The 21,321-nt window shown below is 40.5% G+C and overlaps 3 protein-coding genes across 4 annotated transcripts; 1 reads left to right on the top strand and 2 right to left on the bottom strand.

Annotated features, from left to right (window-relative positions):
• Positions 1 to 1,857: 1,857 nt before the first annotated feature.
• LOC115164760 (long-chain-fatty-acid--CoA ligase ACSBG2) lies at positions 1,858 to 13,599 on the bottom strand. Of its 2 annotated transcripts, none has more exons than XM_029717534.1 (15): positions 13,392 to 13,599; positions 11,306 to 11,380; positions 10,761 to 11,035; positions 9,865 to 10,169; positions 9,251 to 9,339; positions 8,929 to 9,049; positions 8,588 to 8,668; positions 8,041 to 8,190; positions 6,253 to 6,420; positions 5,890 to 6,071; positions 5,408 to 5,641; positions 4,986 to 5,203; positions 3,598 to 3,737; positions 3,142 to 3,385; positions 1,858 to 2,635 (listed from the first exon to the last, which is right to left on the bottom strand). In XM_029717534.1, the coding sequence occupies exons 2-15, from the start codon at positions 11,368 to 11,370 to the stop codon at positions 2,550 to 2,552; spliced, it is 2,358 nt and encodes a 785-aa protein (XP_029573394.1). In that variant the 5' UTR covers positions 11,371 to 11,380; positions 13,392 to 13,599; the 3' UTR covers positions 1,858 to 2,549. The 2 variants fall into 2 exon arrangements, with proteins under 2 accessions (XP_029573394.1, XP_029573395.1); XM_029717535.1 differs by having other exon boundaries at positions 9,865 to 10,136.
• A 1,255-nt stretch (positions 13,600 to 14,854) lies between these two features.
• On the bottom strand, positions 14,855 to 17,099 carry hint2 (histidine triad nucleotide binding protein 2). The gene is made up of 5 exons (XM_029717537.1): positions 16,946 to 17,099; positions 16,489 to 16,635; positions 16,226 to 16,330; positions 16,002 to 16,074; positions 14,855 to 15,887 (listed from the first exon to the last, which is right to left on the bottom strand). Exons 1-5 carry the CDS (start codon positions 17,030 to 17,032, stop codon positions 15,796 to 15,798), a joined length of 504 nt encoding a protein of 167 aa, XP_029573397.1. The 5' UTR covers positions 17,033 to 17,099; the 3' UTR covers positions 14,855 to 15,795.
• Positions 17,100 to 17,600: 501 nt separating this feature from the next.
• On the top strand, positions 17,601 to 20,791 carry mrps30 (mitochondrial ribosomal protein S30). The gene is made up of 5 exons (XM_029717536.1): positions 17,601 to 18,235; positions 18,422 to 18,567; positions 19,172 to 19,277; positions 19,898 to 20,074; positions 20,266 to 20,791. The coding sequence occupies exons 1-5, from the start codon at positions 17,638 to 17,640 to the stop codon at positions 20,526 to 20,528; spliced, it is 1,290 nt and encodes a 429-aa protein (XP_029573396.1). The 5' UTR covers positions 17,601 to 17,637; the 3' UTR covers positions 20,529 to 20,791.
• Positions 20,792 to 21,321: the final 530 nt, after the last annotated feature.

Genomic DNA, 21,321 nt, shown 5'->3' with positions numbered 1-21,321 from the left:
CGAGTCTCATAGCAAAGGGTCTAAATACTTATATAAATAAGGTATGTTTTTTATATTGAATAATTTAGCTAAAATTTCTAAAAAACTGTTTTTGCTTTGTCAAGGGGATTCTGTGTAGATTGATGAGGGGAAAAATGTATTTTATCAATTTTAGAATAAAGCTGTCGGGTCGGAATCCTTTCCGAATGCGCTGTATGTTCATGGTAAATCTGCACTATGAAGGTATTGTCATAAATTGTTACCACATGGGGGCATTACCGTATCATTAACTGTCATCATTACTGTGAGGGTACAACTTTTTGGACTCACTTGATATGGTGTAAAATAGCACATTTTCCATTTTGTAGTTGTTCATCATTAACGCTAGTCAGATATTATTGATTAATTGAATACTGTAATACACATTTTGAACATAATTAACAAATGTTTGCCCAGGTAGGTCAGCATTCTGTGTGTAGGTGTGTAATTGACCAAAGGTTACTGGTGCAGGTGTGAATATCGGTCAGTAAGGAGCTCACTGTTCTGTCGAAGGATCATTTGATTGACCCATTACATACAATCATACATTTTTGGGGAGATTTGGCTTATATTCAACCACAGAGAAAAGTCAGTTGCCTATCTTGCTGTAAGACCCTATGGAATTTAACTTTGTGCAATCAGCATGCAGCCATCAGCAACCTTTCCCCACTAATAAATTGTGAAATGACTTTGACCTGTCGTTGATTGACCAATTTGTCTGTTGAAATTCTCTTTGTCCTGCAGTAGCCTTGAAGCCTTGTAAACTAGGACACTGCGCTGAGACCAAACATGAGAGCAGCAGTCAGTCTGGTTGACGAAGCTAATGACCTGGAAGGCTCTGAGATGACATTCTTCCCAATCACAACTGACCACTACTGTCTGTCACCCACACTACTGACAGTCCTTCACACTTCTGTGAAAATCTGAAAGGATTGGATATGTGCAAACAGTATGCCAGAAACCAACTGTATAGGACTCACCTAGTCAATCCTGTTATATCTTTGAAGGGAAATTATAAAGGGGCATGAGGCCAGTTGAAATTGTATTTTTTTGAACCTTTATTTAACTAGGCAAGTCAGTTAAGAACAAATTCTTATTTACAATGACGGCCTACCAAAAGACGAAAGGCCTCCTGCTTGAGAAGGGGGCTGGGATGAACAATTAAAATGTAGGACGAAACACACATCACAACAAGAGAGACACCACAACACTACATAAAGAGAGACCTAAGACAACAACACAGCATGGTAGCAAAACTAGGGATAATTCAATGGTAATTCTAGTATTATAAGAATTTAAAGGACACGTGTGGAACCTCCACACTTATGGCTTCAGTTACCATAATTACAAACTTTACAGTGGGTTTCTGTAGTTTGGTGACATCAGTAGGTTTAGATACAGTACTTCAGGAGGACCAACCACACTGGTGCTCAGTGTCACTGTAATACATCACTTTTCCACAACACCTCTCATGGTGGGGTATGTATCCCAGTTTGTAATACATAGCATTATAAGACCACTGTCCAGGGAGTTCCCCATCAACCTAATAGGCTCTTGCCTAATTTACTCAGGATGGAGGTTTCAATAATTAAGGGGTCACCTGTAAAAGACAAGTAGCAGACATTCGTAGGAAATCTATAAGAACATACAGTACATATCTAGTTCAGCATGAGCTATCTCAGCAGAACCTCTTGTCAAATGGTTTCTATGACGTCATACAGTAGCTGTCACATCACAGGCACCGTCCTCTGATGAGGAAATTCATAATTGCTATTCAAATTAAACAACAAAGACACTACCATGGACAACAAGTAAGGTGCATGTGAGATACTACCAACGTGATGTTTTTCTGGGGGGTCCAGAACAGTTTGTTTGCTTTTTGCTTTTATTGATCATGTTCATTTAACACATAAAAATAAACATTTTAATATTGATTATAATGTACATGGAAAATATTTGGCTAAAATAAAATGAAAATAATACATTATACCATCCAAATAATGATGGAATCACTTGACAAACATTACATTAATGATACAATGATTTTGTTTTGAGGCATTCTCCTTTACTTGAAGTGGGTACAGTATAGCATTGCTACATTTTGATTCTCCTTGGTATCTCCTTAGATTCTCCTGACACATTTTGAGAGTGGTTTTTGCAAACATGTTCATATATTTAACAAATAATAAACTAAAAAGCCTATGATAGTGATATGACTGAAACTGTTGCCATGGTTGCAATAATAGTTCATTTTTGCAGTGTAGCTTGCAAGAAGCACAAACTGCTTTTACAGTTGTGGACACTAGATTTGGCGATGATGATTATAAGGTTTATTTACAAAAAAGTGCAAATATCAATGCTGTGAAATCTTATGTACATTAAAACAGCTTAAATATTGATATGGAGCAGATACCAATGGGATAATTCTCTAGTTACTGGAAAACGAGACACATTCAAATGTCTACAGATGCATTTAATAGCCCAATAACTACAGTCCTCAAGTGTTCTTTAGTCCGTGTTGAGTTCCTCTGTTATTCTTGTGCCATTCCATAAATCTTGTTGATTTTCTCCTGGAACATTTTGACAACAACCCCCCTCTTTAGCTTCATGGTAGGTCCTGGAGAGAAGATAGACAAAACAATGGATATTCAATCAGACTTACTGTGCTCTCAAAAAGACTGTACTCTCTTTCCCGTGCTTCTTCAATCACAACATGTGACCTACTTAACAGCTTGGAAGACAGATTATGCAATGGTATCTACAGGAATGTTGTTTGGTATAAACCAGTCACAAGACTGCCTCGTCAGATACTGTCCATGATAAACATCACTGGCAAAACACTTACTTCTTTCTCTCTAAGAGTTCTTTGTAAAAGTGTGTCAAATTATGAAAAAGCTCATTATCTACAACCTCACAGACTAGCTTTGGTTTAGTTATCTAGGTTTAGTTTAAACTATATTGATTTTAATCCCACAATGAACAAGAAGCACACAAAATCAACTCACTAAAATGAGGAAGAAAATGCAATCCAAGACTATTCACTGCTCTCTTCTGTCACATGCTCAAACAGACAGAACCAACCAATAAAAACCAGCAACTGATTTCTCACACTGACTGACTCACCCAGTTCTCCCCCAGATATAGAGAAATCTCTGTCCAAAATGACCCACTTCTGGACCCTCTGGGCATTGGAGGCGGCCTTAGCATTGACACGCTCTATGCCCTCCTGGATGGCCTTGTAAATAGCTGGTTCCTTACTGGCTATGATCTCAGAGGCCTTGGTTGCCGTGATGCCACGCTGATGGCAGAACGCCACAGCCTCTGGGGTCAGCTCGTCTGTCGGCTCGCCAATATCGTCGACTACACACTACGGAGGGAGAGTGGGGTCAAAGGTTAGGAGCGATCCAGGATTTGTAGTATTTGCTGAACAGAGCAAACATCAAATAGCCTGGTTCCAGAAATGTTCGTGCTGTATAATTATATTCTAATTGCTTAATAATTCAAAAGCGAGAATTCTAAAGCAAGCCAATGACCATAAGAGTTGGCAATACAGGACACATCTAACGTTGGAGCGCTTACTTTGAGCGTGAGCATCATGGAGAGGAATTTCAGCTTGTCTCCAAGCAACATGGCGTTGCTGATGATGGCGATCTCTGCTTTCACTGCATCCTCAATGGGTACAGGTGGGATGTTCTCTCCTCCTGCTGTTATGATCAGCTCTGCAGGACAAGAGATTTCTTTCAAGAGGATATTTGGATCATAGGTCTACACAGTGTTCTACTATCAAGAATGGTCCACCACCCAAAGGACATCCAGCCAACTTGGCACAACTGTGAGAAGCATTGGAGTCAACATGTGCCAGCCTTCCTATGGAACGACACCTTGTAGAGTCCATGCCCTAGACGAATTCAGGCTGTTTTGAGGGCAAAAGGGGGTGCTCAATATTGGGAAGGTGTTCCTAATGTTTTGTACACTCAGTGTATATTAAATACTATGGTATTCTCCACAAAAAAAACACTGTGGTAAATACCACAGTAAGATTTTTTAACTATAGTAATACTACAGTATTTCATTTGCATATACTCAACCCATTCCCATCCCCCATATTCCTATTTGTGCCACCCATGAATGACACACCTACATGCAAAGTATAGACCATATATTGATTTCCCTACAGGTTATAGAAAAGAGCAGAGGCTCTGAATTATCCGTTCAGACTCCAGTACTATTTACCTACCTACAAACAGGTTATGGAAAATTTGCTCAAGGAGAAAGCCCCCACGTCTTTGTCAAAGAAAATTAAACAAAAAACATGAAATACTACAGTATTATCTGCAAAACCACTACAGTAATTGCTATAGTATATATAATAGTTTTTACTATAGTGATACTACAGTATTTATTCTATAGTAAACTTTACTTCAGTATACTATGCAGTGAATACTATAGTTTACTACAGTCATGTCCGCACTTCTATGTCAAAGATATTGAAACAAAAAACACTATAGTAAATACTACAGTATTATCTGCAAAAAACATTACTGTAATTACTATAGATATCATATACAATACAGTATTCATACTATAGTAAACTTTACTACATTATACAAAAACACTACAGTTAATACTATACTATAGTATAGTATAGTGAATATAGGTGTTCTACTATCAAGAATGGTCCACCACCCAAAGGACTTCCACAAAAACACTCAAGTGTAGTATATATTACTATATAAATATAGTAATACTACAGTATGTAGAGCATAGTATACTATAGTTTTTTTTCTTATGGGGGAGTTAACCTAAGGCACAGACTTAGTATCAAGAGAAGGTACACAAAACTTTACTTCGATCAGTGTCTAGGAGCAACTGCATCCTACTCCCATTGACACCCAGCACTGGTAGCCATGTTGTATAATGGCTACTGTATATACATCTACAAAATAAACTATAAATAAGTACTATACCCTTTATCCTCCCTGTGATGAATAGGAAGTTGTCCTTGTCGTGCTTGCCCAGGTCTCCAGAGTGCAGCCAGCCCTCCTGGTCCAGGGCCTCCTCAGTCTTCTCTGGCTCATTCAGGTAGCCCATGAACACATGACGCCCCCAGAAACAGATCTCACCATTCCCATCCTCGTCTGGCTTGTCCAACTTGGTCTGGCAGCCAACCACCACCTTTCCACAGCTGAGGACAACATCATGATATCAATTCTTCATATGGTGAGACCGAAAAGCAAGAAGGATTATTAGATGTCACTTCATATCTGATGGCTTATCAGTATCAATTCATTATTTGCTATTATGCAATGATAGCTTTGTCAACTACAAATTAATTAATGTAACTGTCATTACAAATGGCAGTTCACATCCTAGTTTTCCAGTTGCTGACCTCATGATCTTGAAGTTATTCTCCCAGGAGATGGTGTGAGGGCCAGTGCTTTCACTCATCCCATACAGCTCATACAGGGGGAGGCTAAGGCTCATGAAGTACTCCAGAGTCTCCTTAGTGATGGGTGCGGCCCCCGTTAAGCAGTTCCTGCAGCGGTCCAGACCCAAGGCCCAGCGAACTTTCTTAAACACCAGGTTGTTTGCCAGCATGAAGCCCCAGGGCACCAGGTTCTCACTGTTATCCACAGCAAACACGGAGGAATACCACACATTGTGGAAAATATTATGGCTGGAATTTAATCTAGTTTAAGATGTAAAAAATATTATTTGGGCTTGAGTGAGGATGCATGTTTTTTTCTAATGTTATTGATAAGATCATATCAATGGGTGAAACAAATAAAAAATAATTTGATGCACTGAAAATACACATTCTTTCTGAAGTGTGGGTTTAATGAACAACAAGAACCTGACATAAATCCTTACCCATTCATGGCACTGTAGCTGGCTTGCAATCCGATGGATTTGGCCCAGTCAGCCACTCTTTTCTTCATACCAGAGGACTTGGCACCGATGGCTTTCATCTTCTCCTGCATCTTCTCCCACACACGGGGAACTCCCAGGAAACTTGTGGGGCGCACCTCTTTCAGAGTAGTCCCCAAAGAGCCCTAGGAAATCAGAAAGTTAGCAGTTATCAAGTCATATAAAGTTACCCCAGGCCTACCCTCCTCAACCCAGTCAAAACCAAACCACCAAACCTCAATCAATTCTTGCCTCCGTAAACAGCATTTTGAAAGGAAAGCAATGCACAGCATCATTATCTGTAGTACAACACTCAGGGATTCTGACCTTCAGGGCGTCTGGGTCTGCGAAATATGTTGCCCCTGCAAATCTCATGCAGATCCACATGTCGTTGACCTGGGCAGCTACATGGCTCAGGGGCAGGTAGCTCACCACGCACTCCACACCATGTTGCAGACCTGTCATGGCTCCGGCCGCATTTGAAGTCCAGGTGATCTGAGGAGAGAGTCAGATGAGACTTTCAACTAATATTATTCCAACCTCCTTTACCACAGAGGAAAACTATAAGCTAGATGTTTTGTTTGTCCTTTACTTGCCGTGAACAATACATGGACAAAATTGTGACACTTTCACATACTGAATCGAGTGCAGTTTTTTTTTTTATGTTTGAAAATGTATTAAAAATAAAAAACAGAAATATAACATTTACATAATTATTCAGACCCTTTGTACTTTGTTGAAACACCTTTGGCAGCGATTACAGCCTCAAGTCTTCTTGGGTATGATGCTACAAGCTTGTCAAACCTGTATTTGAGGAGTTTCTCCCATTCTTCTCTGCAGATCCTTTCATGTTCTGTTAGGAGGCTGGGGAGCGTTGCTGCACAGCTATTTTCAGGTCTCTCCAGAGATGTTCGATCGGGTTCAAGTCCAGGCTCTGGCTGGGTCACCCAAGGACATTCAGAGACTTTTTATTTAACCTTTATTTAACTAGGCAAGTCACTTAAGAACAAATTCTTATTTACAATGACAGCCTATCCCGAATCGAACCAGGGTCGGTAGTGACACCTCTAGCACTGAGATGCAGTGCCTTAGACCGCTTCGCCACTCGGGAGCCCCACTTGTACCGAAGCCACTCCTGCGTTGTCTTGGCTGTGTGCTTAGGGTTTTTGTCCTGTTGGAAGATGAACATTCATCCCAGTCTGAGGTCCTGAGCGCTCTGGACCAGGTTTTCATCAAGGATCTCTCTGTACTTTGCTTCGTTCATCTTTCCCTCGATCCTGACTAGTCTCCAAGTCCCTGCCGCTGAAAAACATCCCCACAGCACGATGCTGCCACCACCATGCTTCCATCTGGCCACTCTACCATAAAGGCCTGATTGATGGAGTGCTGCAGAGATGGTTGTCCTTCTGGAAGGTTCTCCCATCTCCACAGAGGAACTCTGGAGCTCTGTCAGCGCAACCATCGGGTTCTTGCTTACCTCCCTGACCAAGGCCCCTCTCCGCCGATGGCTCAGTTTGGCCAGTGGCCATCTCTAGGAAGAGTCTGGTGGTTCCTAACTTCTTCCATTTAAGAATGGAGGCCACCGTGTTCTTGGGGACCTTCAATGCTGCAGAAATGTTTTGGTACCCTTCCAAGATCTGTGCCTCAACACAATCCTGACTTGGAGCTCTATAGACAATTCCTTTGACCTCATAGCTTGGTTTTTGCTCTGACGTACTGTCAACTGTGGGACCATATAGAGACAGGTGTGTGCCTTTCCAAATCCTGTCCAATCAATTGAATTTACCACAGGTGGACTCCAATCAAGTTGTAGAAACATCTCAAGGATGATCAATGGAAACAGGATGTACCTGAGTTCAATTTCGAGTCTCATAGCAAAGGGTCTGAATACTTATGTAAATGTGCTATCAGTTTATATTTTTTAATACATTTGCAAAAATTTCTAAAAACCTGTTTCGCTTTGTCATTGAGGTATTATGTGTAGATTGATGAGGGAAAATAAATATTTGATCAATTTTAGAATAAGGCTGTAACGTAACAAAATGTGGAAAATGTCAAGGGGTCTGAATATTTTCCGAATGCAATGTACATCATCATGTCATTGTCAATACTCACATTGTCATGACTTAGCATGACCCCTTTGGGGTTGCCTGTGGTTCCAGAGGTGTAGATGAGCGTACAACACTGGTTAGCCCTCTGACTGTCCACCACAGCATCCAGCCGTTCATCAGACACCTCCTCACTCAGCTTCATAAACTCAGCCCACTGTAGGAGGACAGAGGTTGAGTCAGTAACACCTGATTCACAATATAGGGCCAATCCCAACCGTATTATGTTGGCTTGGATATTTTCTTTTCACATTGTCCTTTCCAGAAAGGTTCCATCAACTATGGTGGATGCGTAGCCAAGCCAGCCTGGTACAGCTCGATTTGGCTCAGTTTGCTTAGTAATGTGAAGGGATTAAGAGTCTCACAGTTACAGTGTGTGACAGGAAATATTGTGTAATACAATATTTAAGGAAATACTATGTACTACTATATTATAGGAAACACTGTGTGCTACTAACATTGCTATATCTGTAATGCAAATCAGGAATGTTTTTTCCCCGGCTGGCTAGACAAGATGCTGCTTATAGATTTTCTTCATTTCAATAGAAACTTACAGTGTACAGGTTTGGCAGCTTCTGTTGAAGTTCATCCTTGTACTGAACAATAGCTTTCAAGTGTGGAAGCTGGTCCTTAATCTGAAAGGTATGAACAAAGTAGGGAATTTATAATGAATCATTTTGGCACAAAAACAATAAATATATAAATAGGTTATGTTCACTCAATCTACTTACAAATACAATTTAGAGCGCAGTATTGGATAATTGTAATTTGAAAAAATATTTTTTTCTTCAGAATTATGGATGTATATTTGCATAATTCTGTGCATAGGTTCTATGGCTTTTGGCAGACACAACCAGGACCACATTATAGTTCAGTCCCTGTTATGAGGTCTCACCTGGAGGATTTTGAGGAGCTGTTTGTGGTTCTCCACCACCAGGACGTTGGCCTCACAGTTGTCTGCCACATACTGACACGCCTCGGGGGAGTTGGTGGTGTATATGCCTGCAGCTAAACCCCTGGCAGACCACACACGTCAGATCAGACAACTTTCTTATTGAGGTGGTTTAGACTGTGATTGCTGTCCTTGGCGTGTGTGGGATGAATTAGCCTTCTATGAGTAAGTTGTCTAAGCCTCACAGAATGCAGTATGAACAATAGTGCAGGGTAGTGCATGGTAAGACAGTGCATGCTATATGGAAAATAGTTTTTATTATTACCCAGCCAGGATACAGCCGATGTCTGAGATGAACCACTCGGGAGAGTTAAAGCCCAGAATACCGACGCCATGGTAACGCTCCAGCCCCAACTACCGTAGAGGGGGGAAGAGACAGAGTCCGAAATAAAAATGTTTCATCAATGAGAATGTGGCACACTGCCTCATTTACTGTTGACCTATATGATGCTTTGTAAACTACTCCACTTTATCGCTCTCCATGACAAGTAACTTTAGCTTGAATCTAACACACCCAAGTGTTGGTTTTCACCAGCCCCATTCTTACAAGGAGACAGAAATGACAATGGGAGAACATTCTTTGTGCTGTGTAAACATTCATAATCCTGTCTCTGGAGTTCTAAATAGCCCATAGCCTATTTGAAGATTCAGTGATGTTAACCGATCTGCATTATAGTTCGTATTCTATTAGAATTCACTGGCGCAGTTCAAAAACACCCCTAGGCCTCGAGCCACTGAAAAATTCAGAGCACATCCAGGTACAAGTACATCATAACATTAAGCATAGAAAACCTTTTCTATTAAATCTCACGCAAGCATAGACCATAGAGCAACTAAAGAGCACATACACTCACCCAACAACTACATCAATATACAGACCTTGAGGAAGCTCTTGGCCGCCGCTCTGCACTGCTGGTAGTACTCCCTCCAGGTCAGGGTGACCCACTGCCCCTCTTTCTTGGACGCCACCGCGGGCAGGTCTCCATAGATCTTCACCGTCTTTAAGAACATCTGGTGGACAGTCATGGGGGCCTCGGATCCCGACCCCATCTCAGCCATCCTCAGCTTAACCGCCTGGTCCCTGGAGGTGCACCAGAGCTGCTCTGCTGTGGCCAGGGACACATCCGACAGCTTCAGAGGCACCGAGGCACCTGTAGTATGGGGACAGCAGGGGCAGCAGTTGCCTGCCATCATTGGTTGTTTATGGAGTAATCTCAGAGATTAGTATTCCCCTTCCCTGTTCCCACAAGAATGTAGTGGAATGCAGGTAGGACCAGAAATCAGGGAGGTATGGCTACGTCTGAGAATCAGACTGGTCCAGCTCTACTCCACCCTCCTTCGCTGTCACAGTGTGAAGCAAAAAAAATTGGATTTGAAGCTGCCTGTATCAGATTACCACAGACAATCGAGGAAGTTATGGAATGTCCCTGCCTACCCACCAATCATATTTTAGTGTTGAACATGGCTCTGATTAAATAGAAAAGGTTAAAGTTGATTGACTGAAAACAAAAAGAATTACAGGCAAAAAATCTGTCATTGATCAAATAATAACTGACTGTTCATGAGTGTCTGTAACCCTTAAATGATGATGCTTTCAGGCACAGTTCTGTCAACCTCTTTAACAAATGTCTTTATAGCTGCTGTATTATGAATTACAAAACATATATCATGTGCCTCTGACAGGTGATAAAACATCTGATCTGCTTCAGTTAGGTTGAGTCAATATCCTATATATAAAAACAACTTGTAGCCCTACCATGATACGCTGCTATTACCTGAGAGAGGATCCCCTTGAGGTCCCTCTTGTCCAGGGGATCTGGGTAGTTTGGCTGGTGCTTCAGGTATTCTTGATGGGGTTATCACTGCAGGTTCTACAGCAGCTGTCTCCTGGCTGTCTTCGTCTTCTCCATCAGGCTCTGACTCTGAGTTTGGTTGTGGATGGTCTACTACTCCTCCGTTGACGAGGGGACTGGAGTAGATTTCCTTCTGTTGGAGTTTGGCAACTGGAACTAACTGTTCGGTTTCTCCAAGAGGAATGTCACTCACACAACTAGAATAAAACACATGAAAATAAAATATACTTTAAATTAACAAACACTCAGTCATTAAATACGATACCATTATTTGGTAAATATTCAGTAATAATCAAATCAAATCAAATCAAATTTATTTATATAGCCCTTCTTACATCAGCTGATATCTCAAAGTGCTGTACAGAAACCCAGCCTAAAACCCCAAACAGCAAGCAATGCAGGTGTAGAAGCACACACACATAATAAAATGGTATTTCAACATAGAAGGTTACGATAGGTCCACATACCTCTCAGAACTCGTTTCTACGTCAGGAACCCCATTGGTGACAACAGAATCCTGTTGGTCAGACATCTTGTAATTGCTTAAATAAAAGAGGTCAAATATCGACGTTAGATATGCAAAAACCACTAGATCATCTAATTAATAAAATCTCTAACTAGGTGGTGCAAAGGCTCCTGATATTCTACTAATTTCAAGAAAATAAGTGTTTCCTCCTGGATCCTTATATGAGTGGGTATTGCAACATGACAGTGTCAGAGGCAGTGTGCCAATGACTGCTTGGTTAGATTGATAAAGAATGGCGAAATTAAGGGGTTTGTGCCAAAAACGCGTAACAATTTGCAGAGCTTTTTCCAACCTTTAACTTAAATACAGTAGGTTACATCAAGACAGCTGACCAAGAAAGTGACATTGAAAAAGGGTCTGAGACAGCTAAGGGCATACATTTATAGTGAGAAAAAAGTTTTTGTCTCATCTTGGATAGATCTGTCAAGATTCTGTACAGTAGTTATCTTCATACACACACATAGTGCATATTTTGGTTATTACATGTCTTCAAATACAGCATAGGCCCAAAGCATGTATTGAAGTGTATATGAAGTAACATGTTGGGTTACTTGTAACGTTGGGTTACTTGACCATGATACCTCGTCATTATCTCTGGCATGAAGTCAATCAGGCTATGATGAACAATTTCAGTGAAATTATGCCATCTAGTGTTTTTATCTTGAAATTGTGAAGACAATTTTCAAGCGGAGCCGCTATAGTTTAGCTATGACATTCAGATCATAACGAGACCATGTCTTGAGTATACAATATTGCCAAGAAGTTTTTAAACATGTATGGAGAGAAAGATGCGGTTCAAATTCCAAACAAGCAGTTAAAATGTTGAGACATAGAGCTTATAACAGTGATAGGAAATATTAATCTGGTTCATGAGGACATTCCTATAACTATCACCACTTAAAATAGAAAAGGACAGAAGATCTGACCAGATAGATCGGATAACTACGGGCCAAGATTTCTCTAGGGCAAAGTTCATCATAATTGCAAAACGATTGCATGTGTTATGTGGCAATATAGTTGCCACTAAACTTTTGCACACAATTATGCAAACATTTCTGATCACTGACAATTAACTATAATACATCAATTGGATAGAATCTCTTTGCTTACATCTTAAAAGATGATATATTAAAGGTAGCAACTTGACACAAAAATATACAGTGGTAGCTATGCTCCTACATGTCCATTTCAAATATTGAAATATATTTTAGAAATATTTTTATAATGCTCACAGTCTGTGTCTATCTCTCCAACAGCAACAGCCTCAGAGTGACCCAGTTTAGCACGGTTTAGTTTTGGTTTTAACAAGGAACCTTGTAGCAGGAGACAATAAAGAAGAAGCTCGAGCCTGTTGGCCAAACAATAAAACACGAGGAACCAGCTTGGTTCAGTTTAGTTCAAACATGGTTTTACATTTATGTCCTGAGATGTAGGCTAGGTCATGTTTGTTTGTTGGCTTTGAACACATTCTTGTATATACTGTATATCTCAGGCAACCAACGCTTGAGGCTATTATAGGCTACTGGTCACATTTTTTCACTCTGAACATGCCTTCGCTACTGAGATTCAATGGTGAAGGCTACTTTATTTTTACCAGAGGGCAATCTAAAGGTCAAAATCACAGTTACTCTTGGTTTTAATGGTTAGACCAATACATCCAATTATACGCAACTGAACACATCCCAGCATCAGTCAATGCTTTGCTGTAGATACTGACTAGCACATTCGTCTTAATACTAAATATTCACAAAGGTTAATAATGCAAGAACTGTTTCAAATTGATTTCACAAACCAAGACAGAGAGACAAATGACCCCTGTTCACCACTCTGACATGTGAGCAAGGACTGTAGGAACATGTTGCAAGAGCTGTCTGTGAGATGTAGATTGAGGTGGTGCTCTGGCACATAAAAAAATAAGCATATTGTGAAAGAGTCCAAGGACACAATACAAAAGAGATGAACTAATTCCAGAGTAGTAATATTCAGCAGAATACCATTCTATTGAAAAGACAGAGATGAAATCCTACCTTGTTCTGAGACCTTGTTCAGACAGGGATAGACAGAGTCAGGTGCTATACGATATCAACTTGGCAGGAGAGTGCAGGGAAAACTTGGATGGGCCTCGATGTGATGTGCACAACATGGGACCCAGGACAGCAGCTGATAAGCCTGTGGAGGTCTTGTACGGGTGACAGTACCGTCCCACTCAGGTCCGTCTGCACTCTTACGTAATTTCCCCCACACCTACTATGGGTCAAATGGCTAGTTAACGTTCCACCAATAGACTTGAAATAAGGTTCCCTTCCGCAGCCATATGTGCTGGAAACTGACAAGGAGGCTGTTGGGGGTAGCAGACTACATTATAGCATAGGGATCTGAGTTAAGCCAGTGTTGACATTGCTGTGCCGTTTTAAGTGAATGTAAAACACAGTGAAGACAAATTTCATTAACTTTTTTTGTGCATAGAGGACAAATATTTCTGATTCAAAGAATATGAAGTAAAACAACCACTTTCAGTTAAGACACTGGTCATTTAGACTGGACCAAAGCAAGTTATCGATTCAGCCCTTATCGGATTTAAATCATTGGGATATAACATGAATTGATAAAGCAAGATAACTTCTGAAAGTTTATGAGGAAAGAGGATACCTTGAATACACAGATATTTCATCTGTGGAACAAACATTGTGCAACAATACCTTTTTGTGCTGTGAAAAACCTCTGCACTGAACATTTTTTAACAAATGAATGTGAACCAAGTTGTGTTCTAAGATGAATAGATATTGCTATTGACCTGTTATTACATGTATCTCTGGGGGTTAAATTCTGTATCTTAGGTCAAAGTATCATTCTTAGTTCATGTATTGATGGGTGTTTGCGCGATTTGAGAACTGCAATAGTCTGAACATGGACATGGGGTTTTAGTAAATGCAGGTGAAAGTTCAACCATGCACTCTAGATGATACAGAGTAACCTACAGTATATCCTGGGCACCAAGGTCATTTAGTCACACCAACAGTCACACAACACCTGCCCTCAGTTCAGTGGCGGTTCTAGACCATTTCAACTGGGGGGGGGGGCAAGCTGGGGCCAGTTACATTAGACGTTATTGTTGTCATATCGTTCTCTTCACTGCATTGCAGGCATTAGCAGGCAAAATACCATGTTCATAATAATCATCGTTGCCACTGTCTAATAACGGGTGTAAAAAAAGAACGAGAGCAAAAATTTGTTATGTAAAAATTATTTCATACTCCATATTTAGGGGGTCCAAAATTGTTGCCCCCCCCCCCCCCCCAGAACCGCTAGTGCCTCAGTTATATTGCTGCAAAATGTTTCTGGAGATCTGCCAGAAATATTAAGGGTGCTACAATATCAAAAGAGCACATAGTAACAACAACATCTAACGTATGTGACATTTCCTATGGAATTGGGCCAGCTTGTGACATCTCCAAAACAGTTGCTTTCATTTTGACAAAATATAGAAATATTGTTTAAATCAGTCACACAACTTTGTTTATTCCATATTTGTACATACAGGCAAACGGTACAATTACATCAATCAACATATCACACAATAGTTAAATAGGATGAAAATATTTAACTTTGGGGGGAAAAAAAAAAAATCACATAGTCAGACTCAAGAGCTTCATTATATTTGTATGTGACTGAGGTTAAAGGGCCACTGCACTTCCTGATTTGGCCTCAGTTTAATATTGGTTCATTAAGAAATGCTAGTGGCCATGACTGAATTCAAACATGAGTTGGTTTCGGGTGTGGTTTGATGTGGGTGTCTCTTGTGTATATTCACAGGTGGGAAGAGTTAGCCAAATTATTTAGCCAATTAGCTTAAGCCAGCTGGTGTGCAACTGTGGCAAAGTTGGCTCGACTTTGATAACATATCTCCGGGGATAGTTAGCGACCATCAATAAATTACACAATGTAAATGACAATATTTTAATGTTGCACACCTTTAAGTTCTCATTAAATGCTTTCAATATTTGTATATGAATTTCTACAATTTATAGTTGGTTTGAGGTTAATTCATTGACATTTGGAGCTATTGGAATTTTAACATATTGTCCATAACTAGCCCCATATGGATATCCATAGTCAACCCAAATTGACCATGGGCATTAAGCTCCTAATTGATGATTACTTCATGGGTGCTGCCAGATGTGGGAATTTGGGCAGGATTGAAACAAACCCAACCTTAATATACATTGTGATGCAATCCTGACCACAAGTTTCAAAACTATTTTTGGACGAGACGGACTTTATGAACACAATTATCTTATTTACACATTGTAGTCAATTTTGACAGAATAATATTTCCGACTCATATCGAGTTTTCTAAATGAGAAGTTGTTTTTTTGGTTGCTCTTTAAGGTTTACATGAAACTAACCCCTCTAAGACAGGAAGTCCATCTGTTAACCTGGAGGCCAGTTCAGCTGTCTGCCTCCCAGGACGTGGATGTGGAGGTGGTATACAGACTGGGCACCATGCTTCCCATCGTTGATCACTGTGGAAGATAAATATGTAACTGCATTTCTATAACAACTAAATATGTCTCTGTGAAATGTGTGAAGCTCATATGTAGTTTGACACTACTTATTATGGTCATCTTAATACTTACCCACTCTGTAACCTTCGTGCAATGCCTCCTTCTTCGCCACATTTTTTGCAACCACTAGGAGGTGACCTAACAGCTACATGAAATAGCAAAGAGTGTTTTAAAAGTGGAGACAAATTTGAGCGGAAACCGGGGGGGTACAAACACAATTCAACGTAATAGGGTTCTTTTGTGTGATCAAAATCAGAAAATGACAAAGAGAAAGTAGAGACAAATCAGTAGGTTACCTCAGCATCATCATCTTTAACTTCACTGATTTTTGGGATAGGGTCCCTTGGAATAACCAGGAAATGCACAGGAGCTTGTGGACTGATATCTCTGAAAGCTAAACACTGAAGAAAAGGAAAAGAAAAACATGATAACATTCCAAAATATTGAACATCAATATAATGCCCTTATACCCTGTGGCTGAATATTGATCATATATTGTCTACGTGGAGTACAGTAAAATAAACATATGCATGTGAATACGTCTGTGTGCGGTGTATACCTTATCATCTTCATAAATGATATCCGCAGGTATACTTTTGTCAATCACTTTGGAAAAGATAGTTGGAGCTGGAGATCCATATTTCTTGCTTGCTTCTTCAGCAAGACGCACCTCGTCATTCTTTGTGTTTGATATGCAGAAGTGTCTCTGTGACATGACAAACAAAAACAGAAGTTGACAAATTAGCAGGTTTTTTTTGCATTAGCTTCTGTATTGATCTTTAGAAGAAGGCATGTTATTGCAAACACTGCAGTGCAGATACTGCGGCACCGTCAATTGCAAAACGTCCATGAACCATTCTTACAGCCCGAATCTCCTGGTGAGTGGGCACTGCAACTGTGTCAGCTGGAGGCCACACCTGCCTATGACCATGACGTTCTCCGAAAGTCAACAACACGAAAGTGTTAACTAACGTTACTAAGATTAAAACAATTAGGTTTATTCTCAGAATAGCTACCTCTGCTCGGCATGCAGGGCGCAAAATGCGTGAATGGTAAACACTTTTCCTGAAGCATTGTGTCGGCAAAAGTTGGCGAAAATTCATAGCTATGAGTGCACTGTGCAAATTCCGTTTGGAGATTTGCAATCTTACCGGATATGATGTCTGCTCTGCCCCGGGGTCGTCATTAGTTAACACATCCACAAAGTCATAAACCTCGCCTATTTCTACAATTTCTATTTTTAAAATCAGATGTTAAATCTAAGCCTAACCTTAACTATAACATGAACCATACTGCTAACCGTATGCCTAATCTTAAATTAAAAAGCTAATTTTTATTTTCATATTTTTTTTACGATATAACCAATTTTGACTTTATGGCTATGTTTCTAGTGTGAACCCTCTCCCGATGAAAAAGTTGTATTCATGAATCTAAACGTTCTCTTGTGTTTCAAAACGATTACAATTTCAAAAGTTTGCCTCCCATGATTGGTGTAAGATGCTGTAAACATAATATTTTCGATTAAAATAACCATTCCATGAATAGCGTACACATTCCGAAAACAACACTAGAGAATGAGTGGCCCAGAAATATTTTTCGCTCGCGCAGTATTTATTTTTACCCTCCACGTGGTGGCGATAGTCTGCATTTAACCAGTTTGCACGAGACGCACGAGAAGAAGACCTCGCCCTCGTCATCAGCGACAAACATGGCGGCGCGCACTCGCTTGCCCTTGCAGTCATTACTTCATAAAAATGGACATGTGTTTAGAAGCGACCGGATCGTTCATACAAAAACAGCAATTCAGGAGCCTGTATACCCTCCCATTGTACCGTCGCTGACCGCTAAAAGTAAGTCTGCAAAAGGACGTCAGATTGCAGAACACCTTGACAAAATACGTGCCGCCGATGTGCAGGAAAAACTGACATTCCTCACACGAGTTCAGCGAAAGAAGTATGTGTTGTGTCCGCAAACCTTTGCTCTTAATGCTGATAAATGGTATCAGCACTTCACAAAGACTGCATACCTACCTGGCTTACCTGAGAAGTTCATTGTTGAAGAGACCAAGGAGGAATCGGTGTCTGATACTCAGAATGCGTCATCCACCATTGACGAAACTGCATTTGCTGACATCCGTTCCCATGTCTGCCATTCAATTTTACAAGAGAACTGGTACATGAAGAAACGTCAACCGTTCTTGCAAAGGGAACAAGAACATTATGTGGCACCTTTTATGAGAAACCTGGTATCTGGACTCACACACACTATGGCCAAACACAACCCTGTACTCCAGCTGTCAAGTTTAGGTAAACCATTAATTTGTTAATTTATTCATAATCCCTCCTGATTCCACCCTCAGCCCAAGGCATGATATGTAAGCATTAAAAAGTCATCAGTGGCACTAACTCCACTATATGTAAGGGGAAGTTGTGATTCTGTCAGTCTCCTATGCAAAAGACTGGCTGTCTCTTACATCACTTTCTGTTGTTTAGATCTTGACCCTCAGGTAAGCTTCTACTGGATGAGAGGGCAGAGGACCATTCCAAGGGGACATCGGGGTGGCCGCGTCGAGCCAATCAGATTCCAGATTGATGATAAGCCACACAGTCAGTTAAGGATACCTCAACAACTTCCACAGGTACTACATGCAGTCACTAGTAGATTGGAACAGGCTAATGTGATGCTCCATTAGCGGTTGCAAGATAGTTACTGTTTGGAGAAGCACAGAGAATTTTCTACCAACTTTAATTTGCAAATACTATCTTTGTTATCGATTTGGCCAAACATGTATCTTCTAAAAAAATTTTGTCCAGTTGCAGGTGGCTCGTTTAAATTTAGTACATATTGTTGGATTACTTCCTGGCGCCAAACATTTATTTATTTTAATAACGGAGTATTTTTTTCAATCGAACCACCTGCAACTGGACATGTACATTTTAGAAGATAAATGTTTGGCTGAATTGAGAACTAAGGTAGTATCTGCAAGTTAAGGTTGGTGGAAAATTCTGTGCTACGCCAAACAATACCTATCCTGTAACGGCTAATGGAGCATCATCACATTAGCCTGTTAAAATCTGCTAGATACATACACAGCAACACTGATCCAAAACTCAGTGGTCATCTGGCTATTATCATACATAAAACATTGATGTGAAGCTGGGATTTGGCCAAATGTTTTTTTTTTTTTACCTACATTTGAGTGCAAGTAGTTTCCAAATGAATCTCCACTGACCCTCTTCCAGTTTGTCCCCCTTGAGGTGGTGATGTCTGCTGAAGTCCCAGAGATAAAGTTTGCCCCAGACCTGCTTCCCATGTTCAGGAGACAGTATGAGAACAATATCTTCACAGGTAATAATGGAGTAGACCAGTTGGGACTGGTGGCCCGGGGGATAAATTTTTATTTGGCTGACTAAATTTTCAGTGCAATTTGTTTTTGTGCTTTTTACTTTTTTATTGTTGGACATAAGACTGTAAAAACACCAGCAAATCAACTCCAAGTGATTTTAATTTTGGAAATCTATTCCAAAGTATTCCCACGCATAATGGAGAGATGTGATCATATACAAATGTAAGTGAGGTTTGAAATTGTTTTAGTCCAATATTATATCTGTTTGGGCTTCTTGCGGTCAATTTGCTGTCTACAAATTTATTTTTAATTATGTTCTGGCACCCTGACCATCCACTCAAGAAAAAAATCGTCCCCCAGATGAATCTAGTTGATGATCCCTGGAGTAGGCTTTGGATGTGAAATTATTGTCACAAGGTGTTGGTTGTTAATTGAATAATATTGATCAAAGTATTTGCGCCTGCCTGGTTTCTGGTCTGTTTCAGCCTCAGCCATTTACTTTGTCATAGTCATAGGTGGTGCATCAACCAACTGCAATTCGTCCACTAGTGGTGGTAGTGTCAAAGTATTCTGTGTGGGTGTATATTTCAACATAATTATTTTCTCGTCTTTGCTTTCCCAGGAGCCAAACTTCATGATCCAGGCTGTTACGGCCACACCCAGTTCCACCTGGTCCCTGACAGGTACCGCAGGGACAAAATGGCCAAACGGAATCTGACTGACCAGGTCGAGGTCTACCTGAGAGCCAATGGCATTGCCAGTCTATTTGCATGGACAGGAGCACAGGCCATGTATCAAGGTGTCTAGTCATAACTTGAATATCAGATGTTATTCTCCTTACCTACCTGAGAATAATCAGTCGTTTTTAAAAATTCATTTTACCATTCAACTGTTTTCTCTCTGACTGCTCTTGAATTAATATATTCTTAATAGTTCTGACTAACACCATTTGTTAAAGCACATTTGTAATCTTGAACAAAACATCACCAGGTTTCTGGAGCCATGAGGACGTGACCAGGCCTTTTGTGTCCCAGGCTGTGATCACCGACGGCCAGTACTTCTCCTTCTTCTGCTACCAGCTCAACACCCTGGGCCTGTCCATGGAGACGGACGCTGGGAACCCCAGGAAGAACGTGTGCTGGGGGACAGACAGCATGCGTCTGTATGAGGGGGTGAAGGATGGGGCTGTGGTGGGGCTGGACGACAGGGTCCTCAAGCTCCTGGTCCAGTTCCTACTGAACAGGTCAGGTTGACATGGAGAATTTAGTGTTTGTGGGAGGAAGGAAGGGTTTCTGTTGAAGTGTTTCCATCTGTATTCAATATTGGCAAATATCAACTAAAGGACACAACTGAACATGCATGCATGCATACATACAGTACATCGATCGCTGTTATAATCTGGCAGAATGTATTCATGTAGAATGGAATAAACAATTTTTTTTAAATGGACACTGTTGCATACAGGTCAGTGGGTTGAATTTCAGCTGTGTGTATGAAATTAAATGAATGCACAGCCCAATGATTTCAAACTGATGTTCTGCTGTTCGTCACTACGTGGTGCTTAGTCAGTGGGAAAACGGCACAACCATTCTTTAGGCACACTGACAAAGCTGATCTATCATTATATTTGTATTTACCATCCACATGCAACAAGAAAGTTACATCTGAGTTGGATAATCAGGCATCATATGGGGACTTCAAGGGATTAATTGTCAGCAAAGCAGAGAATTGACCTGTTTACGAAAGTATAAGGAGCTGCACACAAACTAATTTGTGTAAATGATAAGTGCAGTTGAAGATGGATAGGCTAGAAAAGTGCAAGAGTAAGAAGTCTTGTCAAACAGGAAGATGTTTGTATTTCTGTTAAACCACAGACACACACATCCTGTTAGGCAACAGAAGGCCTCTCAAGCTGTCACCAACCGAACCAAAAACACTGCTCAGATATCACTGCTATTTTCACAACCTCATAGGTACCGGTAGTATGATGGTGAATGAAACATGGACAAATACAAACAGGGATTATTTCTGTGAAAATGCAAAAAA

Source organism: Salmo trutta, chromosome 27 (assembly GCF_901001165.1).
Source record: "Salmo trutta chromosome 27, fSalTru1.1, whole genome shotgun sequence".
In the NCBI taxonomy this organism is placed as follows: Eukaryota; Metazoa; Chordata; class Actinopteri; order Salmoniformes; family Salmonidae; genus Salmo; species Salmo trutta.
Note: the sequence above shows the minus strand (reverse complement) of the source record. Positions and strands in the feature narration are given on the sequence as shown.